Consider the following 20,130-nt stretch of genomic DNA (forward strand, 5'->3'; position numbering starts at 1 on the left):
TGAGCCATAGCTACGAGATCTGTTCAAATTCGTTGTGTTCTCTCTTAATTTTGTATTATTTGTTTAGATCCGAGAGGATCTCTCCTTTTGTTACTAACTAGGGTTTCAAGTGTGCAGGTTCTCGGAGGTCAGGAGCATATCCGATCAAGGATAGTGAGATCCGAGATTGTTAGCTATATTTCTTGTAATAGCTAGGATTTATTTGTATAAATCAGCCGCGTGAGTCATAGTTTGACTGAGCTATCTTGTACAAGAACAAAGAGGTCTCGGTAATTAGTGAATCCGGACGAGTCTGATCCCTACATCAACAAACTAACAACTTCGTTGTTTTGGTACGCTGTGTAAATCAATTAACTAAAATTTACAAAAGAAACACCTCTAGTAATGTGGAACGGAAGGGAGGGAGTATCTGGATGGAAACACAATTTGATTGATAAGATTTCTTTCCCACCACTAAATTGAAAGTTCAAGAACTTTAAATGCATATATTTGAGATATGTAATTGTTACTAAAATACTATGACTAGTTTGACTTATGAGAAGGTACTATTCATTTAGAAATATTATTTAGCAAACTCTTCAAGTTGCTCACCAATGCCTCTTAACTCTGTGAATCTGAATGTGAATAGCCTTTGCTTCAAGAGGAGCCTGTTGGAGAGGGACTTAGTCATGTACAATGACTCAAGCTTCTTCCACACGCCCGTTGTAGTTTCTTCTTTAGAGATCTCCTTCAATACTCGATCATTTAGGCTGAGAATAGGGGTTGAATAGGCCCTATCTTGAAGATCCAGAAACTTAGGATCAGCCTTCTCATCTTCACTGGTGTTTTCTTTCTTCAAGACCTCCCATAACCCTTGCTGCATAAGCACAGCTTTCATTTTGAGCCTCCATAGCCCAAAATCATTGTTTCCCGTGAATTTCTCTAGATCAAACTTTGCAGTCGACATTTTATCGAATGGATGATGTGCAACGATCGAGTTACCTTCAAGAAACCAAGTTCTTGAACCCCCAATGCCTCGAGATCTCCTTCAGCTGACCGCGTTCCCACGGACGGCGCCAATTTGTGAATGTATCTTTCGGCCTTGAACAAATTAATGCAAGAACTATCGCAGTATGCAACCAAACAAACAGAACAACTAAGACTCGAGGGTTTACGTGGTTCGGCCTTTAATGGCCTACGTCCACGGGAGAGAAAAGGAATAGCTTTATTGAATGATCACTTACAACACTCTTTCACTCGAATACAATCGCAGAAACGAGCTTGCTACAATACACTCTAAAAGAACTGCACACAACCGTGCTCAATGCAAAAAACCCATGCAAGATTTCTAGTGTATGTGTATATGTGTTGTGGAAGAATCTCGACTCCCACTTGAGCGTTTTGGATGAATTATTATGCTTCAATATGGCCGAGCTTGAGCCTTATACTCACCGAGTGAAGAGTAACAACTTTCATAACAGATTCTTGAATCTTGAATAGTTGTTGTAACCACCCTAACTCCCATGCATCATTCTTCAACCTCACAACTCTACTCACCGAGTGAAGAGTAACAACTTTCATAACAAATTCTTGAATCTTGAATAGTTGTTGTAACCACCCTAACTCCCATGCATCATTCTTCAACCTCACAACTCTACTCACCGAGTGAAGAGTAACAATTTTCATAACAGATTCTTGAATCTTGAATAGTTGTTGTAACCACACTAACTCCCATGCATCATTCTTCAACCTCACAACTCTACTCACCTAGTGAAGAGTAACAACTTTCATAACAGATTCTGGAATCTTGAATAGTTGTTGTAACTACCCTAACTCCCATGTATCATTCTTCAACCTCACAACTCTATTAACTTATGAGAAGGTACAATGCATTTCGAAATATTAATTGCCTATAAACTCATTATAAAGCTCCTTTTAATACAAACCCAAGGCACTATTCAATTAGTGCATACACAAATTGCAAGAAGACCATGTTTAATAATGGTTTGACTCTCCTGACCAGTTGGTACCATGTTTCTTTAAACATTAGCATTTAGCAATATTTTGAAGAATTGTCATAATATATCAATGATATATTGATATTACTATTCTCTTTTATGTTGTAAAATTTACAATCGCTATTTTCTATGGATAAATAAATAAAAAGATATATATATATATATATATATATATATATATATATATATATATATATATATATATATATATTATTCTCTCTTCTAGCTAATATTTTATCATATTTTATATTTATTCTCTTTCAGTTTATTTTATAAAACATTAATTTATAATTCTAACACCATAAAAATGCTTCAATAATTCAAGATGAAGGGAATAATATTTTATTGGTGGACATCTTAAACTCAAAGACTTAATTAATTATCTGAATAATTTGTAGTTCACTCAAAGTGCCGACAACATTTCAGGGCGGTGCTCATATTCAATCCAAAAATTAATCGTAGCTTTGAAGTTTTACTTATTACACTTTAATAATGCTGGTGAATAGTTAATAAATATATAAAATAAAGATAATGATATGTCATGTGGTTCCCATGGCAGGAGCACAACAATTACTATTCTATTTTACTAAAAAACTACATACATTTAATAATTATATGAGTAAAAGAAGGCAAAATGGTAAGCGCCACTTGTCCATATATACCCAACAAATAATGCCAACCACTTTACCAGAAACATGAGGTGTCAATTGTGGATAAGAGCATGCTATCCTATTCAATACCATGTAGCTTTTATACATTGGCTAAGATAAAAACCAAATTTATGAGTAGAAAACATATCACTACATGATATAAAACAAAGGATACATTACCGAAAAAATCTATATTTCATCTTGTAATAAAATATTAGAATTGAAAATTTATGAAATTTGAATTTATATATATTATTTTATTGTGAAAAAAGCTGATCGAATATGTATAATGTTTATTGTTGAAGTTTTTAATCAAATGTCATTGACAATACTATTATTTAACTATGTGACAGTGATATCCACGGAATGCTATACATGATTTTATTAAAAAAAATTCATTGTAAGATAATTAGAACATACACAAAATTTATGATTTTTCAACTGATTTTTTAACAATTAAGGAATAAATCATAATTTGATGAACTTTATAATTTTTTCTAATAATTTACACTGAAAAATAATTAAAAATAGTTGTTGAAAGAAAGATGCGGAAGCCATGAACACACACACACGAGATATATTTGGAGGGAGCTCTCAAATCGGCATTTTTCGTTACTTCAAATGTAACCAGATGCAATACATATATACTACGTTCAAACGACCTAAAACATTGTACTAATCTACTTTAACAAACTCTGATCATTGTACTAATCTACTTTAACAAACTCGTCGAGATATGCTTCCTCTTTAAACCGCGCAACACCACGTCGCGCCAAGTACATATGTGGTCCTCCATCTTAGTTGGCTTGTCGGCGGTTTCAACACGTGCGAGGTTGATCATTGGCTCCTTTTGTGCCGCACACTCCTTCCTCTTCTTTGTCTCATTCTCAGCTTCAACTCTCGTGGAGTTCGTGATTGTTCTGGCTTGCGCACAACGCACTGCAGCTTGATCAGCTTGACGGTCCAGTGACTTGAGATCACAGATCGCGGCTTGTTGATCAACTCGGCAGGTGGCGGCTTGATCAACTTGGTTAGCAGCGGCTTGATCAACTTTGTTGTCTCTTTTAACTTGATCAACTTGGCATGCAAAGACTTGACCAATAGCTTAATCAACTTGGCATGCCGCGGCTTGACCAACTTTGTTATCTCTTCCAATAGTTGTTACTAATGAACAAGATGTTGGATAAATATTGATATAGAAAAATCATAATTACTGATAGAAGCTTTTATTTCACATGAAAGGAGAATCATGTGTCACAATACAAGTGTCATAGTACAAGTAAATTATTCAAAATTGAAGTCAATCAAGTAGTGATCAAAGATATTTAACAATTGATCCGAAGAATAACACAAAAGATAATTACAACCTACATCCTATAATAAATGTTATGTTTCTTTTTTTACAAAAATTTAGTTGATATATAAAATACTATTTTCACTCTTCATCTAACACACAAAATAATATCTCTTAAAATTTTATGTTATTTCCCAAATATGCCATTTATATACAACGTAGAGAGTTCTTTTTACTGTATATTTTATGTGCTACGTCACTTAAATCATATTTAGTTTTTAATTATCACATACCCCTCGAGTCATTTTCATTCATGATAAACATTAATACGGAGAACATTGTTCTTATTCACTTCATTCCTTTTACATTATTTATAATTATATTCTCTTTTATTTTTACTATATTTGCAATATCTTTATCTATTTAGTATTATTTTTACATTATTTTTTATTTAATTTATTAAATACTATTACTAGTATATTAAAATTTTTAAATGGAGATAATATAATCCAGTTTCTTTCATACTCTTATGAAAGTTTATTTCATTGCATGATTTGGAATAATTGTTCATGGGACAACATAAGAGCATCCGTAATAGCAGACGTCGGGACCGACGTCCGCTATTGCATCAAATGAGGCGGACGCGGACGTCACTCTTTAAAAATGCACGGTGGAGACGACGAATCACCCGGCACTGACGAATCGGGATATGGCAACTATCCTCCTTCCCAGTGTTGGGAATCGAGTCCAACTCCCCTTCCATATCAGCCGTGGAGATCGAGTCCCACTCCCCCTTCATTCCAGTCGTGGTCGCCAACATCCTCGTCGTGGCAACAGGCCCAATTTCGGGGTCATGCCTCTATTCAGAGGAATTTGGGTGATCGGCATTCAGAGATTACAGATCCAACATAGAAGCGCTTAACCATCCGCGACCGGAGACCCCTTTCCAATCCAGCCAATCTCCTCTGTCTGATGCAGATAGATTGGCACTGGAGCAGAAGATGGGTTTGCTGAGTCCGGGCATACCGGATATGATAGGGTTTACCTATCAAAGTAGTTATTTGAGTGAAAGAGACGTGAATTTTGAGAGAGATTAGAGAGAAATCAGTTTCTCCAAGAAGGAGAACCGTAGGGAGAGAATGATAAATATTAATTTAATTCATTCTGCTTAATAATATTGAAAGACTCCACACATATTTATAATATGTGTGGTAAAAAAGACCTCCTATAAACTAGGAAAGTAAATCAAAGCAAATCAAAGCCTAACTACTAGGGAAAGTAAATAAAATCATAATAACTAAATAATACTAAAACATAAATAAACTAAATAAATATACGGAGAGAATATTAGCTCCCTTCCGGGATAAAATAGAATATCAGGTCCCTCTCAACTCTCCCACCGTTGAAAACCACCTTGCCCTCAAGGTGGAAGTCAGAAAATTAATCTTCAATTTCCTTGTTGCTATCTTGATCTTCGTCTGCAAACAAAATTGTATCGTTTGGGACCACAACGAGTGATGCAGAAACCGTCTTTGGACATGAGATCTCTTCCACGACTTCAGTGACATAACCAATGATGACAACAGTGATTTTTGGGCTATGGGATTTGGTTTCCACCAAAACCATTGGCTCATCCAGCTTTTGGGGTGATTCGTCATCAATTTTTACTATCTCTTCGATGATGGGGTCAGACTTGCCATTTGTTGTCGGCCCATCATCGTTGTTTGCAACAGGCTCGATGATATAATCAGATGTGGCCTCCTTTTTAGCCATGACCTCTTTTTTTGCTAAATATTCAATTGCCTTCATAATTTTGTTGAAGAGTTTATTCGTCTCTGCGAAGTAAATGGCATCCTCATCAAAGTTATGATAAACAGCATCCAGAAATTCTTGCCATGAGCAATTAGGATTCGAGCGTCGATACTCGTGGAGCCATGCAGATGCTGGATGGTCAAAAAATAACCTCACAAAAAATAGACGGTCAACATTAGAGAACGAGTGATAATCAAACCTGAATTTCCAAAATCCACCTCACTGGGTTAACACCAGAAAACCGAGGAGGAGAGTTTGACAGCAAGACAGACATGGTGGTAGAAATCAATAGGAGGATGAGAACCTAATGAAAGCACCAATTTGATAGGGTTTACCTATCACAGTAGTTATTTGAGTGAAAGAGACGTGAATTTTGAGAGAGATTAGAGAGAAATCGGTTTCTCCAAGAGGGATAACCATAGGGAGAGAATGATAAATATTAATTTAATTCATTCTGCTTAATAATATTGAAAGACTCCACACATATTTATAATATGTGTGGTACAAAAAGATCTCCTATAAACCAGGAAAGTAAATCAAAGCAAATAAAAGTCTAACTACTAGGAAAAGTAAATAAAATCATAATAACTAAATAATACTAAAACATAAATAAACTAAATAAATATACGGAGAGAATATCAGCTCCCTTCCGGGATAAAATAGAATATCAGGTCCCTATCAGGATACTCCGCCAGCACGCATTGATACGCCCGTTCCGACGAGAGTCGGCGGGTTCGATGGCGGGGAAGGAGGCGGCAGCAGCAGCGGCTGTGGCGGCGAGGGCAGCGAGGCGACGAGGGCCGGCGTTCGGCGGTCAACGCACTACACAAAAGCGAAGTTCGTTGTTGTGGCGAGGGCGTGGGATGCCGTCACATCGGACCCTATAGTTGGCACCGATCAGACCGAGCCGAGCTTTTGGAAGCGCATCCTGTTGTCCTACAACGAGTTCAAGCCGAGAGGCGCTAAACCGCGTGACGCGGAACAGCTCCGCAAAAAGTGGTCTAAGATTCTGAGAGCCACCAAGAGGTGGGCGGGCATATACGAGAACAACCTGCTCACTGCTGAGAGTGGCCGCAGCGAAGCCGACGTGAAGGCGTTGTCTATGTCCCAATTCAACACTGAAGGCTATCCTAAGTTCACCTACTAGGAGGAGTATTTCGTTCTTGAGAACTGCCCAAAATTCAAGGCCATCTGTGCGGAGGAACGGGGAGCAGCTCCTAGGGCGAAGCGAACTAGACACAACATAGCCGGGGACTACAGTAGCGGCTCGCAATCAATCGACCTCAACGACGCCCAAACCGAGGAGCCATCCGCTACACATACTAGGTGCCCACGCCCTCCGGGCCAACATGCCTCTATCCGAAACGCTAGAGCAGTTGTAGGTTCCTCCCGCCTCTAGTCGGTCGCGTCTGGATCGCGCATCTTGCAGCCCGTATTGCACTCCATGGGCACTGGTCCCCACGATGTCTTGCAGAGGAACCTGGATATGAAGTTTATGAAACAACTGCAAGAAAACTGCCGTTTCTACGAGACCGCGACCTAGCCGATCACCAAAGATATATACTACGCGCTCATGTGTAGGATCAAAGGATCAGCTGGGGTTGTCTGGGGCGACGGCAGGGGCGGAGGCTGTGGAGAAGACGCGGCAGATTCCGACTCCTCCACCGAGTAGACAGTGACAATGCTTTTATTTATATTTATTTTTAAATATTCGTTGTATAATTATCCCGTTTCCGTAATACAACGAATATTTGGTCCCAATTTTTTTTTAAAATTTTAGTAATATCTAGTTTTCTAATTATTTACATTCGGATAATTTTAATTATAATTGAATTAAAATATAAAAAAATAAAATAAAGTGAAATGTGGCTAAAAAAAGTGTCCACTATTACTGCAAAAACCTTTTTTTTAGCCGCGGATAAATCAGATGTGGTTGTGGATAAAAAAAGTGGCGGGGCGGGTGAAAATGTCAACCCTATAGTGGATGACCTAAGATGAGTCACCAATGGTTGTGTCGGAACATTGATTGGTTGGCCCACAGTCTCCATTTGTCGCTTGTATCAGTTGAATTTAGAACATCAACAATGGCGCCCGTCCCGGCGGAATTCCAACCGGCGTCCCGGACGTCCGCCATTGTGCAATAGTGACGCGGATACGGACGTCCGCTGCGGACATCGGAGTTCCGCGGCGTTCCCGGGATGTCCGTCGCGACGTTCTTGCGGACGTCCGCCATTGTGTTGACCTCACGGACGTCCGCGCGGACGTCCCGATTTTTTATTTATTTTTTAAATCTATATATGTTAGGGAGATTTTTAAGGAGTTTCGAACATTGTAAATCAGTCCTTCGACTATGACCCCAGCCAGGGGGCTCTGCCCCTTGGACCCCGCTACTCGGGGCGCTGCCCCGAACCCTCGTCTAATCATAATGAATTCAAACAAGCGTGCACTCCGCACTTCCAAACTTATATGATGTCTCATTATAACAATATTGATCAATCAAGTTAATCCAATTATACTAAAATAACCAACAATTCGTTGAACTATGTATTTTTTTAGAAATTATGTATGTCTTTTTTAATAATTATGTAATTTTTTTTAAATAAAGTGGTTGCATTTTCTCCGTATTCGTGTCTAAATTTTAATTCCGTAAATTGTTTAATTCCGTAAATTGTTTAATTTGTGAATTTGTGAAATTTTTTACTGTGGGAAATCCGTCAGGATGTCCGCCACTGTGCAGTAGCATGTCCGTTTGACGTGGTATCCGCAGTGGGATGTCCGTATGACGTGGCATGAGGTGTTTTTGGGATGTCCGCGACCGCGGGGATGTCCGGCGGGACATCCGCATCACTGCGGATGCTCTTAGAGGTTTTGAATTGTTACATCGTTACATACTTAAATACTTACTACATAAGACTACAATATTATAGTATTATTTGTTATTTTATTTATTTTCAGAAACTTAGGGATTGATTAATCACCGCCTTGAGATTTACGAAAGGCATAATCAATTATCTAAGATTCAAATCTAAAAATAGATTACTGTTTATTTTTGTTTCCTCTAACATGATTATTATTGGGTGAATGGTGGCTTTTAATGTAACATGGAGAAATATGTTTTTTTTTCATACCCCAATAGTTACAGATTTTTTTGTTTTAAATCACAAATCAACACAATAAAACTGATATTCATTTTGAACTAGTCTGATATTCCAGTTTAATATGGTAGTGAAACTATATGAAATTTTAGCTCAATAAATTACTACTCATTTATTTCCTAAAAATAAATTTTTTAAAAATGATACGAATTTTAATACAAAATTAGTAAAATAAAAAAATAAATAGTAATAATTTAAGTAAAATAGAGGAGTAGAAGAGGTGGTAGAATTAGTATTGGTGGATTGTGTAAAGGTGGAGAGTTTTTATTTTTAGGATGTGGACCAAAAAAAAGAATTTCTATATTTAGGAACCAAGGGAGTATATGCTATATTTTCTTTGTCCCACAAAAATATGCATTATTTCCTTAGTTCCTACCACAAGAATATGCATTCTTTCCTTTTCTTTTATTTTATCAATTTGGTATTAAAATTTGTGTTAAATCAAAAGTGCATATATTTTGGATACGAAGGAAGTATTGATAAACTAAATTAGTGTACTAAATTAGTGTATTCTCCATTTTCTACATTTACTTGCAGGAGCATCCACAATGGGACGGATGTTCCGGCGGACATCATGACGGACTTCCCAAAAACACATTCTGCCATGTCATAAGGACATCTCATTGCACTGTCACGTCATAAAGACATCTCACTGCACAATGGCGGACATCCCGATGGACATCCACAAAAAACAAAAAAAAATCGAGACATCCGTTGGGACGTCCGTCGTGGCATCGCAATGGTGGACGTCATGACGGACGTCCCGAAAAGCCGCAGATGTGAGGTGTCTGCAGCCGACGTCCGCATCCACCCCTCCCTCGCCTAATGGCGGACGTCCCGCACGGATGTCCGGCACGCCGGTGCGACGTCCGGCGGGACATCCTCCATGGTGGATGCTCTTATGCATATTCAAACATAATTAACCAAGTACAGTAGTACTATATGTCTATTTAATTGAAAATGACTAGACCACCTTAACTTTCTCAAAATAAATACTGTTAAAATATGCTCAAATGAGCCGATATTCCACGTAGAACTTGCATCATCTAAACAGCAACTTGGCCTATTTCTCTTTCCCTTTTTTTTTAAATAATGAACAATATTATTAATATGTCCTCTAAATTATAATTTCACTTAGAAGGAAAATATCTTATGGAGTAGGTACTAGATTGTATTTCAAGTTCAATTACAGTAATTGCTAAACTGTTACATCTCTCATCAATAATTTGGAAATCAATTTTTATGTCAATGAAACAAATTTGTTGTGCCAATTTTCTTTTAATCAATAAATCTGGAATAAACTTCCAAGTAAACATGCATCACTTTTCACTACCTACCTTATCCACATAAAGATTTAAAATAAAGAAAAAATGAAAAATGAAAAATGAAAAATGAAAATGAAGATTCAAGAACACTTTTTTGCACTTTATAAATCCACTTTCCATCTCCACACTTCGCATCAAACCCTAAATTCAAACCTTCAAATTCAATCAACAATGGCGTTCACCGTCTCGCCCTCAAAATCCGCCTCCAACCGCCGCGATTTCCTCACGAGCCTCCCGTCGCACCTCATCATCGAGATCCTCTCCCGCCTCCCCGCGAAATCCCTGGTCCAGTGCAAATCCGTCTGCAAGCAGTGGCTCGATCTCACCTCCGATCCCTACCTCGCCGAGCTGCATTTCACCCGATCGAAGCCCGGCGTCGCGATCCACCAATCGGAGCCGTCGAAGAACCTCCTCCGAGTCGCCGATTTCGACGATTTCCACGTTCCGACGGCCGAGATCGACCTCAAATCGCTCACCCCCTCCCCCGACGTCGCCGTCGACGGCTCCGTCAAGGGGCTTTTACTCCTCCGCGACGCCAATTACAAGCGCGAGGCTCTCTACGTCTGCAATCCCCTCACGCGCGAGTACATCGAGCTCGCGAGCCCTAATCAGGTCGTGCGGTACCCCAGCATCGCGACGCACGGATTCGGCGTGACTAATTCGAGCGAGGAGTTCAAAATCGTGAGAATTTACCAGGAGAGGGAAATTGATCCCAGGAGCGGCTCCTGTTTGAGAATCCCCAATTCCGAGTGCCAGGTCTACACCCTCGGAACAGGGGAATGGCGCGACGTAGGCGAAATAACTCCTTTCGCCTACGACGGCCGCCTAATCGGCCAGTTTTTCAGGGGGAATCTCCATTGGATAATCGAAGACTTAAACGGCAATGAGCTCATCTCGGCATTCGACCTCGAAAACGAGGCATTCCATCCCTTCCCCTCCCCGTTCCCGGGGAGGAAACTCCTCGGGAGCGTTGGGGTTTTGGACGATTGCCTCTGCCTCTGCGACAACACGTCGAATTTCGAGGTGGATATCTGGGTGATGAAGGAGTATGGAATTGGGAAATCATGGAGCAAGCGATTCGTGATTCGGAAAATGCCGGAATTGATTGGTCCGTCGTTTGAGATTGTGAGAGTGCTGAAGGTGTTGGGAGATGGCAACATTTTGCTGGTGTGGGCGGATTACTGTGTGCTGAATTACTGCAGTAAAAGTGAAGTGACTCAAGAAGTTGACATGGTTCAATCGAGAGGGCCTAATAGCGTTGAGGCTATGCATTATGTGCCGAGTTTGATGAGTGTTAAGAGCTTTGTAAGGGAGAAAGTTGTCAAGTTTTAGTTTTTGCTCTTTTTGTAAATTTGTGGGTGAAAAATCTGAACTATATTTGATGTTCAGTATTTTTATACAAAGGTGGAATCTTTCTTTGCTCTTCTTTTGTCGATGGAGTTTTGTCTTTTGATTGTTTGCTCTTATCTTGAGTGTAAAATTTTCTTGACTTGGATGTTATAGACTATTAATTGGAGTAGATTAACTAGAGGTGTAAACGATAGTAAATGGGCATAATTTTTCTAAACGGCTATTAATTACTAGTAATCTCAATAGGAACGGGTGTAATTTATTGTTTTAAAAAACAAATTAACGACATTAAATGAGTGCAATTTACTAATACAACTGTTAATTAGTATTCTCAAAAGATACTTGGTGTAATTCACTAGTGTTAGATTCACTAAATAACATCAAATATCAAAACACTCCAGCGCCAAACCTGCCGCCCGAACATCTCCCCAGCCACCCCCCGAATGTCGATCGCCACACCCCCTCGGGGCGATTCTGGTGAACCCACACGCGCTCCAGGCACATTTTTTATAACACAGATGAGACCATCGCACCATCATCCCGTCTACATGTGATTAGCGTATGAGATCGCCATAACTATCATGTGTAAAACACATAACATGTCCGAGGCGATCATACAACCATCCATCTAGAACCCATAATGGGTATGAGACTAACAACCATCCCAGCGAAAGCCCATAACGCGCATAATACCATCATACGGACCATCCCGTTTAAAACCCCTAATGTACATGAGATCATCATCTTATTTTTAAGAAGCTAAGAAGGAAACTACACTGCACACGAACAAGATTTAAACACCAAACTTCTCTCTAAGAGAAGAGAGTTTCGTCGTGCTTCAGTTTTGTCACTTGAACTAGGCCCGCATCTATGCAAGGGAGAGAGAGCAGTTACAAGAATACAGAATGAAGAAAGCAATAACAGTGAAAAACAATCATTTACAAATAAAATGTGGCCCTTCTCTGAGTAACTAATGAGCAAAGAATACCAACGTCTTCATAAGCTGAGTAACAGCTATGGAGAGCTCAAAAATGGTTCTGGCATCGTATGTGTGTCGGGGAAAACGAACTACACACTCCTATAAACATTACAAACCGTTGCTACTCCTAAGTCCTAACACACCACTCAACCAAAGAGCTTACAGGAAATCAACATGAACATGCTCACAGCAAAAATAGCACGGCCATCGGCACGAACCACCAGTAAGCTAGGGAATAATACAGCGTTTACCTCACTTGAAATGGTCTTGATGGATGATTGCGACAAACTCCCCATGCAATTCATCATTCTCTTTCTGTTTCCATATCTCGCCGTTTGAATGCACAACCCATGATATTTGAGGAAGCGCGGAATAGTCTGCAAACAAAGTAGATAAGTTTTCCCAGTCCGGATTTCCTAAAAATGAGCAGATTTAGACTTGATACATAGTCAGCTTGTGTCAAGGCCTTACCTGCAGATGGAAGTTTTTCAGGCTCTCTAGTACCGTGCAAAACCATAGTACCAGAAAGCACGGTGATAAATCCACAGAGAACAGAGACGATGTCGCTAGCACCCTCACCGGCCCAGTCCTGAAGCATCAGAAGCGTATTAGTGGCAATCTAAATTACCTCCGAAATAACACTACAAAAAGGGCAGCACAATCTTGTATACCTTGAACATGATGGCACTAGCAAAGATTGTAAGCGACGTGAACATGGCATAATAAATGGGAGAAACCACGGCCGTGTTAAATGTGTCCAAAGCCTGTATAAAGGCACAACTCTGACCATTATGCAGATTTGAAAAACAGAAGAGTATTGACTAGCACAGACGAATTATTCCACCGGATGAACTCTAGTGAAGCTACATTATAAACAATTGTTTTTTATTATTTTGGTCATTTTTAATAAGTCTTTTCTGATTATTTAAGATTTTATTTCTGTTTTAAGGAGTGTCTTACATCTACGGACATCTATAAGGACTGTACGTGTGAGTAGTATCTGCTGCAGAAAGAGCAATGAAGTCGGTTATTTTCAGTTAAACGGCATGCTATGAGCAAGTCCCGCGAAACTATCTAACCTTTCAAGTGCCTTCTAAATAATAAGCATGTTAAAGTAAGATTGTCAAACTAAAATTATATTACTTACTCCGTCTCATTATAATAGGCCTCAAGCTCTGGACACGGATGTTAAGAAACCAGAAGTTTATAATAAAGCAGGATAGAGGAGATAACTTTTGTTGAGAGTATACTTGCACATAGAGAAATGTTTGTTTCAATCAATAAAGTAGAAGAGAGAAACGCAAGTGGACCATGATGGCATATGGTCTAAATAATGAGCTATGTTAGATTGTTTTGTTATGTAAGTACTAAATTTACATTTTAAGTAGTGGTCTATTGAAATCAGATGTCCAAAATGGTAAGATGACCTATTGATGGAGGGAGTGATATTTGTTGCATAAAGCAATATAAAGTTACGAGGGTGTACCTTGTTTAAATAGATTAACTGAGTGATTATACAAGAAGCTGAAACCGTGGCAAATATCCATGACTGCAAGTGGGCGAGCTGACTATAGCCCTCCAGCGTGAGCTTTATCGCTATACCTACAGCTTTGATGCTCATAACCTACAGTGAGCGGTAAATCAAAACCATCAAGCCAGCAAACACGATCAGTATCGAAATTAGCTCTTACTTAGAATTGAAAGCTAATCTGCTCATTTTCTTTATAACTCACTTCTATTAAGCATGCCTAACTAGATTCTTCTACTTATTCGCTCTTCCTATCCAGCCAAGTTTAAATATTTAAGCAATTTTGTGATCGAGGAGTGCCATAAGTACAAGGCATAACTGGAACTGTAGCACCTATATAATTTCCTTGATAATGCATACTTAAGTTGCTTGACAAGCAAATGTGATGTGATGAGGATAGTAAGTTTATTTGGATCCCGTACCCACAGGGAAATTATATCGTCTCTCCTGCTCCTTTGGGGAACCAACTAACTAAATCTAAACTGACCAACATAGAGTGAATTTTACTTACGGTTACAGATCCAATGATAGAGCAAACACCAATGTACACCATTATATTTGTTTGCCCATAGCGTGGTTCACAATACAAGACAAGTACCAACACCACTGCCACTGCTGAAGCTATGTACAGAAGAAAAGCTGGGCAGAAAAAAAGGAACATATTTCATAAACATTGTCGTATCCATTTCAAACAACATGAATAAAAGCATACACTCACTTGGTTGTGTTGCTAGTTCCCAGATTTGATCTACCGAGCTAATGTCATGTTCACCCGGTGCATGAAGCACTATAATTGTGGAACCCACAATACACAAAACACATCCCAATATTCCTAACTTCCCTAGTTTCTCTCTGAGTAAGAAATGAGCTAAAATAGCACTGCCAATAAAATAAACTGTGGTTACTTAATTCTATCTTAGAAAATGAATTATACTGAAAAAAGAGGAAGTTTTTTCCACGAGGATAGTAAAAGTGTAAAACACGTCTTTACCTTACTATTATACTCAATGCTCCAAGTGGGGTGACGAGGACTGCAGGAGCATACATGTAAGCAACAAAATTGGCAAATTCTCCAATAACCACTGTACAATAGTAAACGAAGAGGGTGAGTTGATATATGTGGATAGGGGTATCATGATTAACGAATCTCTTTGGAAAAGCAACTTACTAGTGAACATGCCAATCCACCAGAGTGGTTCTTGCAGATATCCATATCCTCCCGAACCTTCATTTTAACACATTCAGTTTCATCAGAGGTTCCAAATATAACTATTAATATACTCACTGTGCAAATACATTATTTGGAAACAATACCCATCGTTTCTAAAGCAATTCCCAACGATAAATTATACTACAAATCATATTCTATCTGAGGCCTAAGCAACAAGAGGATATTCCTTCCACTGTAATAACCATACGTAATCCACTACGACCACCCGGTGCTTCGCACTCAAGATATCCTGATGTTCTAAAGAAACCGCCTCATGCTACAAAGGAAATGCTATTAGTCTAAAACAGAAAAATCATGATCCCATCTTAAGCATGAAGATAGTTTTTGTTGTTACTTCAATTCCCCATCTCCAAAAGTCTTCAATCGTGACAATACCAGCTGTGAGAATGAGACGGAGCATCTTAACTGCAGCAACGAGCTAACTATAAGAGCTGTTGACTCAATTCAAATTCATATACGGATATTTTTTCCAGCCTAGTAAGAAGAAAAGCAATGCAATGTAGATACTTTCTAAATAACGCTTGCCTATTTCTTCAATGCAATATATTAGGCCAAAAACCATTAATGGATATCAGAGATACATAGCATATACGTTTCTTCTTAATTAGATCACAATCTTCTTCCCATAGCATCTTTATTTAATACAAGCATGAAAACAAATCCAGCATTATAAATTCTCCCATAGATAAACCAATAAACAGAAACTCCAACTGAAAGCTAATAATTTACCCAATCCTCTAATGCAACAACCAAATACAAACAAAGACCAATTTTTACCCAATAATTGACAACTTTCATCTCATGAAATTTCCAATCAAAGCTCAATACGACATTTCAAGCTTCAAACTTTTCCCAATTCAAACTTCCCCCAATTCAAAAAATCAAAACAAAAACCTACCAGCGCGAGCGCCGGAGGCTCCTGCCCTCTGCAAGCCCTTCTTCTTGATGATGAAGCTCGACCCAATAAAGGCACTGGAGCCGACGGCGAGCCCGAACCCGATTAAGTTGGTCTCAAACATGACCCGACCCGATCCAAATCTGGCGATGCGGCCTCTCAATCGGTGCCCCCACGAGCTTGTTTCTCATCTGTCGCCCAATTTTACTCGGATTTTCCGCGTGATGACGGAGGGAAGAAAGGGATAAAGAAATGAAAACCAGCAACTTTACGACCTTTTTTGGTCAATTTGGGAGGAAAGCCATGGTGTTGATGTGGCAGAATCTGTGCTGTACAGTGTGTGAATGTGTGTGTGATTATTGTCAGCTTGTGCTTCAACTACTAGTCCAAATGCAGGGGTGAGGTTGGTTGAAAGGGATTTGTTTTATTTACTGCTTGATTTTGGGGCCTAGGGATTTGGAATTGGAGGGAAAATTTTGTAAATGTAATTCACTATATTATTAGGACTAGGACTTTTTTTTGGAAGATTTTTCATGTTTTTGAGAGAAAAACTATCTAATCACAATATGGTGGTGAATGACTAGGGAGAAATATTTGTAAAAGTTAAATGAGGAAAGTAATAGTAGCGGACGGATCAAAATAGGGAAATAAGCGTGTAATCGGGGATGTTTTACTATGGTTTATAAATTGATTTTTATTCAAGAAATTGTTTTGTTTTTAAATTGATTTTTAGAGTTATGGCTCATTGTTTTATTTTCACCCTATCTACCACATGCATAATATAAGTATAACTATTAGTACTATTATAAATGAATTTATAAGAATTTCATTTTAATATTGCAAGTTGTTTACTGGGTTGGTGATTTTAATAACTGTGTGCAATTTTTTTGTCAGAAATGAATGAAGTAGGTGATGATGCATAATTGAGCTTATTTGTTGGGTGAACAGTCAGTGTATGACCTTAGTCAAATTTTGTAACAATTGCTTTATTAAGGTTGATTGATTAGTTTTGTCACTTCACAAAATGTCTATTACTGTAAATAAAGATTGTTCAATTCAACTAAATTTCATTTTGAGTGATTGATTACCTATAATTGAAGATTGTTCACCTTGTACTCAAATTGATTGTTTAATTTGAATAGGGGTTGCTTCCAGCTTGTGTAGATTAACATGTGTTTGGATTGGATTTCATTTTATACTTAGGCCTGAAGCCATTTTTACGAACATTGGTTTAGAATAGAATCGACAAATAGAAGAGTAAATAAATTATTAAAAAGACAAAAGCAAACAATTTTGAAATAACTTAACTGTTTATTCCTCGACACATCTTTTTTTTGGATATGCATTCATTTGGTGGAAAATAGTTATTTATTGATAAAAGAATGCAAAAAATGGAAAGGGGAAATGATTATTCAATTTTATTATTTTTAGGCACAAAGACAAGTGTTAAATATGCAGGTTCTTGGTGACCCAATAAATTACTCTATCTATCATAGCTTAGTATTTGATTTTAATCCCATCTCAACAGCTTCCCTCACCTCTAATGTTCCTCCTTTCAAAATCTCTCTCATTTGTAAAAGTTATTTGAGGAAAGTAAAGATGGACCAAAATAGCAAAATAAACGTGTAATCGGGAATGGTTTTTGAACGAGAATTTTTTTAAATTTACTTTTAGATTTATAGCCCATTATTCTATTTTCACCCGATAACAACCCAATTGTCGTAGATGGCCTTGAAGGTAGCAAGTTCGGTTCGTGTTTTGTACGATTTTCCACCCGAGAGATTGTTGTAGATGGCTTTAGTCGATGAAATCGAGACTCCAAAAAAAAGCTGGGTGACTATGGAATGCGGGCTTCAGCGGGCCGGCATAGTAACTTAAATATACTCCACTATATAAATAGAATTAGATTGAACCCTTGTTTTTCTCGCACTCTTCATCACGCATTTCGTCAAACAGTTCCAGTTACTCTCTCCCCATCCCAAATCCCAATCATGGCGATGAAAAAGTTGATCGCGCTTAAGAATTTGGAGGTCGAAATAGGAGAGACAGAAGATTATCACAAGGATCTGAATGAAACTAATGCGTCCATCAGATCTCGTAATGCGGCAATCAAAGCCGAATTGGAGGATAACGAGCAGGATTTGAAGGATAACCGGAATCGGAAAAGGTTTTTGTGCAAAAAGCGCCAAGAAGTGCGCAAATCTCTCGATAAAGAGAAAATTAAGGTGGCAAGTGGTGTTCTTTTCGAGTGAGCGCAACAATTTCAAGGCGAAAATCGTGACGGTAGAGAATGAAACAGAGAAATCGGAAGAAGAAGATGCAGAAGAAGATGATGAAGAGAATGAAGCAGAATTGGAAGAAGCACTGAGAAATTCATTCGATGAAGCACCGAAAGATCTACACGAAGAAGAAGCACTGAAAGATGCGCACATCTCCAATCCAACAAAGAAAAGAAAGCGGCCAAGAAAGTGATGGGGAAGACAACGATCAAGAAATTCAGGAACAACATTTTTATTTTTATTTTAATCTAGTTTTTATTATTGCTTTAATTACCTTATTATTGCTTTAATCTAAATGCATATAAAATCTGATTTGATTCCTATGAATTTTGATGAAATCCAAAGTGGTTTGTATTTCAATTTTAGAAACTCTATGAATTTCAGAACTTTACTCTCTGCATATTTACACGGAATTGGAATTGAATTGGAATTGGAATTCTACGGAATTGAATTGGAAGGAATTGAATTATAATGCAGTTCCAAATCCTATGTTTGTTAAAATAAAGAATTGACATCACATATTTCACACAATACACACATTTCACACACTTCACACATTTCACGCATTTCACACAGTACACACACTACATGCATTTCACACAGTACACACACTATATACACAAAATACATATATTGCACACAAAATAAACGCACTATATACAGTATACACATTGTACACACATTACACACACTTACAAATTTTTTACGAAATACACACTTCACACAAACTAAAATTTCAAATTTAGTTCAATTTTTCAGTTTTTTAGTTTAAACTTTTGACAAATTTTAGTTTTTCGATTCGTTTCAGTTTGAATCGAAAAAAAAAATATCGAAAAGCTGGAAAAAAATAAAAAAAAATAGGATGCTTGAAATGTGTGAAATGTGAGTAGTTTTTGTAGTGTGTGAATTGTGTGTTGTGTAAAGTGCGTGTAGTGTGTGAAATGTGTGTAGTGTGTATAGCGTGTGAAATGTGTAGTGTGTGTAGGGCGTGAAATGTGTGTAATATGTTTAGTGTGTGAAATGTGTGTAGTATGTGAAATGTGTGTAGTGTGTGTAGTGTGTGAAGTGTGTGTAGTGTTGTGAAATATCTTTAGTGTGTGAAATGTGTGTAGTGTGTGAAATGTGTGAAGTGTGTGAAATGTGTAGTGTGTGTAGTGTGTGTAGTGTGTGTAGTGGGTGAAATGTGTGTAGTGGGTGTAGTGTGTGAAATATGTGAAACGTGTGTGAAACGTGTGAAGTGTGTGTAGTGTGTGAAGTGTGTGTTGTGGATATATAGTGAAATTTTATGACTATTTGGATTTCGGAATTACAATTTTCTACTTTTGATATCGAATTCAAATTGTGGAATTGGAAAATTTGGAATTGCAATTCAATTCAAAATCCAAATATTTTTGTGATACCGAACAACGGATTTGGAGTTGGAGGCTCCAATTCCAATTCCAAGCCCTCAATTCTATGGTACTAAACGCACCCTTAGTAGAATTCCCTAGAATGTTAGGAAAATATCTAGATTTTTATGGAGAAAAACCATACAAATCCAGATATAAAATATTAAAGAGTCTAGTAGAGAATTCTAGAATATGAAATGAATGCCTAAAAATATGGGACAGTTGTACCATTTTCCATAAGCTGAGA

General features: G+C 38.1%; 2 protein-coding genes across 2 annotated transcripts; one reads left to right on the top strand and one right to left on the bottom strand.

Moving 5' to 3' along the window:
* Positions 1-10,321: 10,321 nt before the first annotated feature.
* LOC121783072 (F-box protein At3g07870-like) lies at positions 10,322-11,655 on the top strand. The gene has a single exon (XM_042181123.1). The coding sequence runs from the start codon at positions 10,405-10,407 to the stop codon at positions 11,563-11,565; it is 1,161 nt and encodes a 386-aa protein (XP_042037057.1). The 5' UTR covers positions 10,322-10,404; the 3' UTR covers positions 11,566-11,655.
* Positions 11,656-12,473: 818 nt separating this feature from the next.
* LOC121783032 (probable magnesium transporter NIPA6) lies at positions 12,474-16,632 on the bottom strand. Its single transcript, XM_042181068.1, has 9 exons — positions 16,220-16,632; positions 15,259-15,315; positions 15,082-15,172; positions 14,809-14,969; positions 14,602-14,729; positions 14,049-14,186; positions 13,234-13,326; positions 13,034-13,151; positions 12,474-12,939 (listed from the first exon to the last, which is right to left on the bottom strand). The coding sequence occupies exons 1-9, from the start codon at positions 16,338-16,340 to the stop codon at positions 12,815-12,817; spliced, it is 1,032 nt and encodes a 343-aa protein (XP_042037002.1). The 5' UTR covers positions 16,341-16,632; the 3' UTR covers positions 12,474-12,814.
* Positions 16,633-20,130: the final 3,498 nt, after the last annotated feature.

Source organism: Salvia splendens, chromosome 20 (assembly GCF_004379255.2).
Source record: "Salvia splendens isolate huo1 chromosome 20, SspV2, whole genome shotgun sequence".
Lineage (NCBI taxonomy): Eukaryota > Viridiplantae > Streptophyta > Magnoliopsida > Lamiales > Lamiaceae > Salvia > Salvia splendens.

Coding starts and splice junctions, on each gene's coding strand:
- LOC121783072 (XM_042181123.1), top strand. CDS start 10,405: ATGGCGTTCACCGTCTCGCCCTCAAAATCCGCCTCCAACCGCCGCGAT.
- LOC121783032 (XM_042181068.1), bottom strand. CDS start 16,340: ATGTTTGAGACCAACTTAATCGGGTTCGGGCTCGCCGTCGGCTCCAGT. Junction 15,173..15,258: donor GTGGATTGGCATGTTCACTA/GTAAGTTGCTTT, acceptor ACTATTGTACAG/TGGTTATTGGAGAATTTGCC. Junction 13,327..14,048: donor AGTTAATCTATTTAAACAAG/GTACACCCTCGT, acceptor GCCTTTATACAG/GCTTTGGACACATTTAACAC.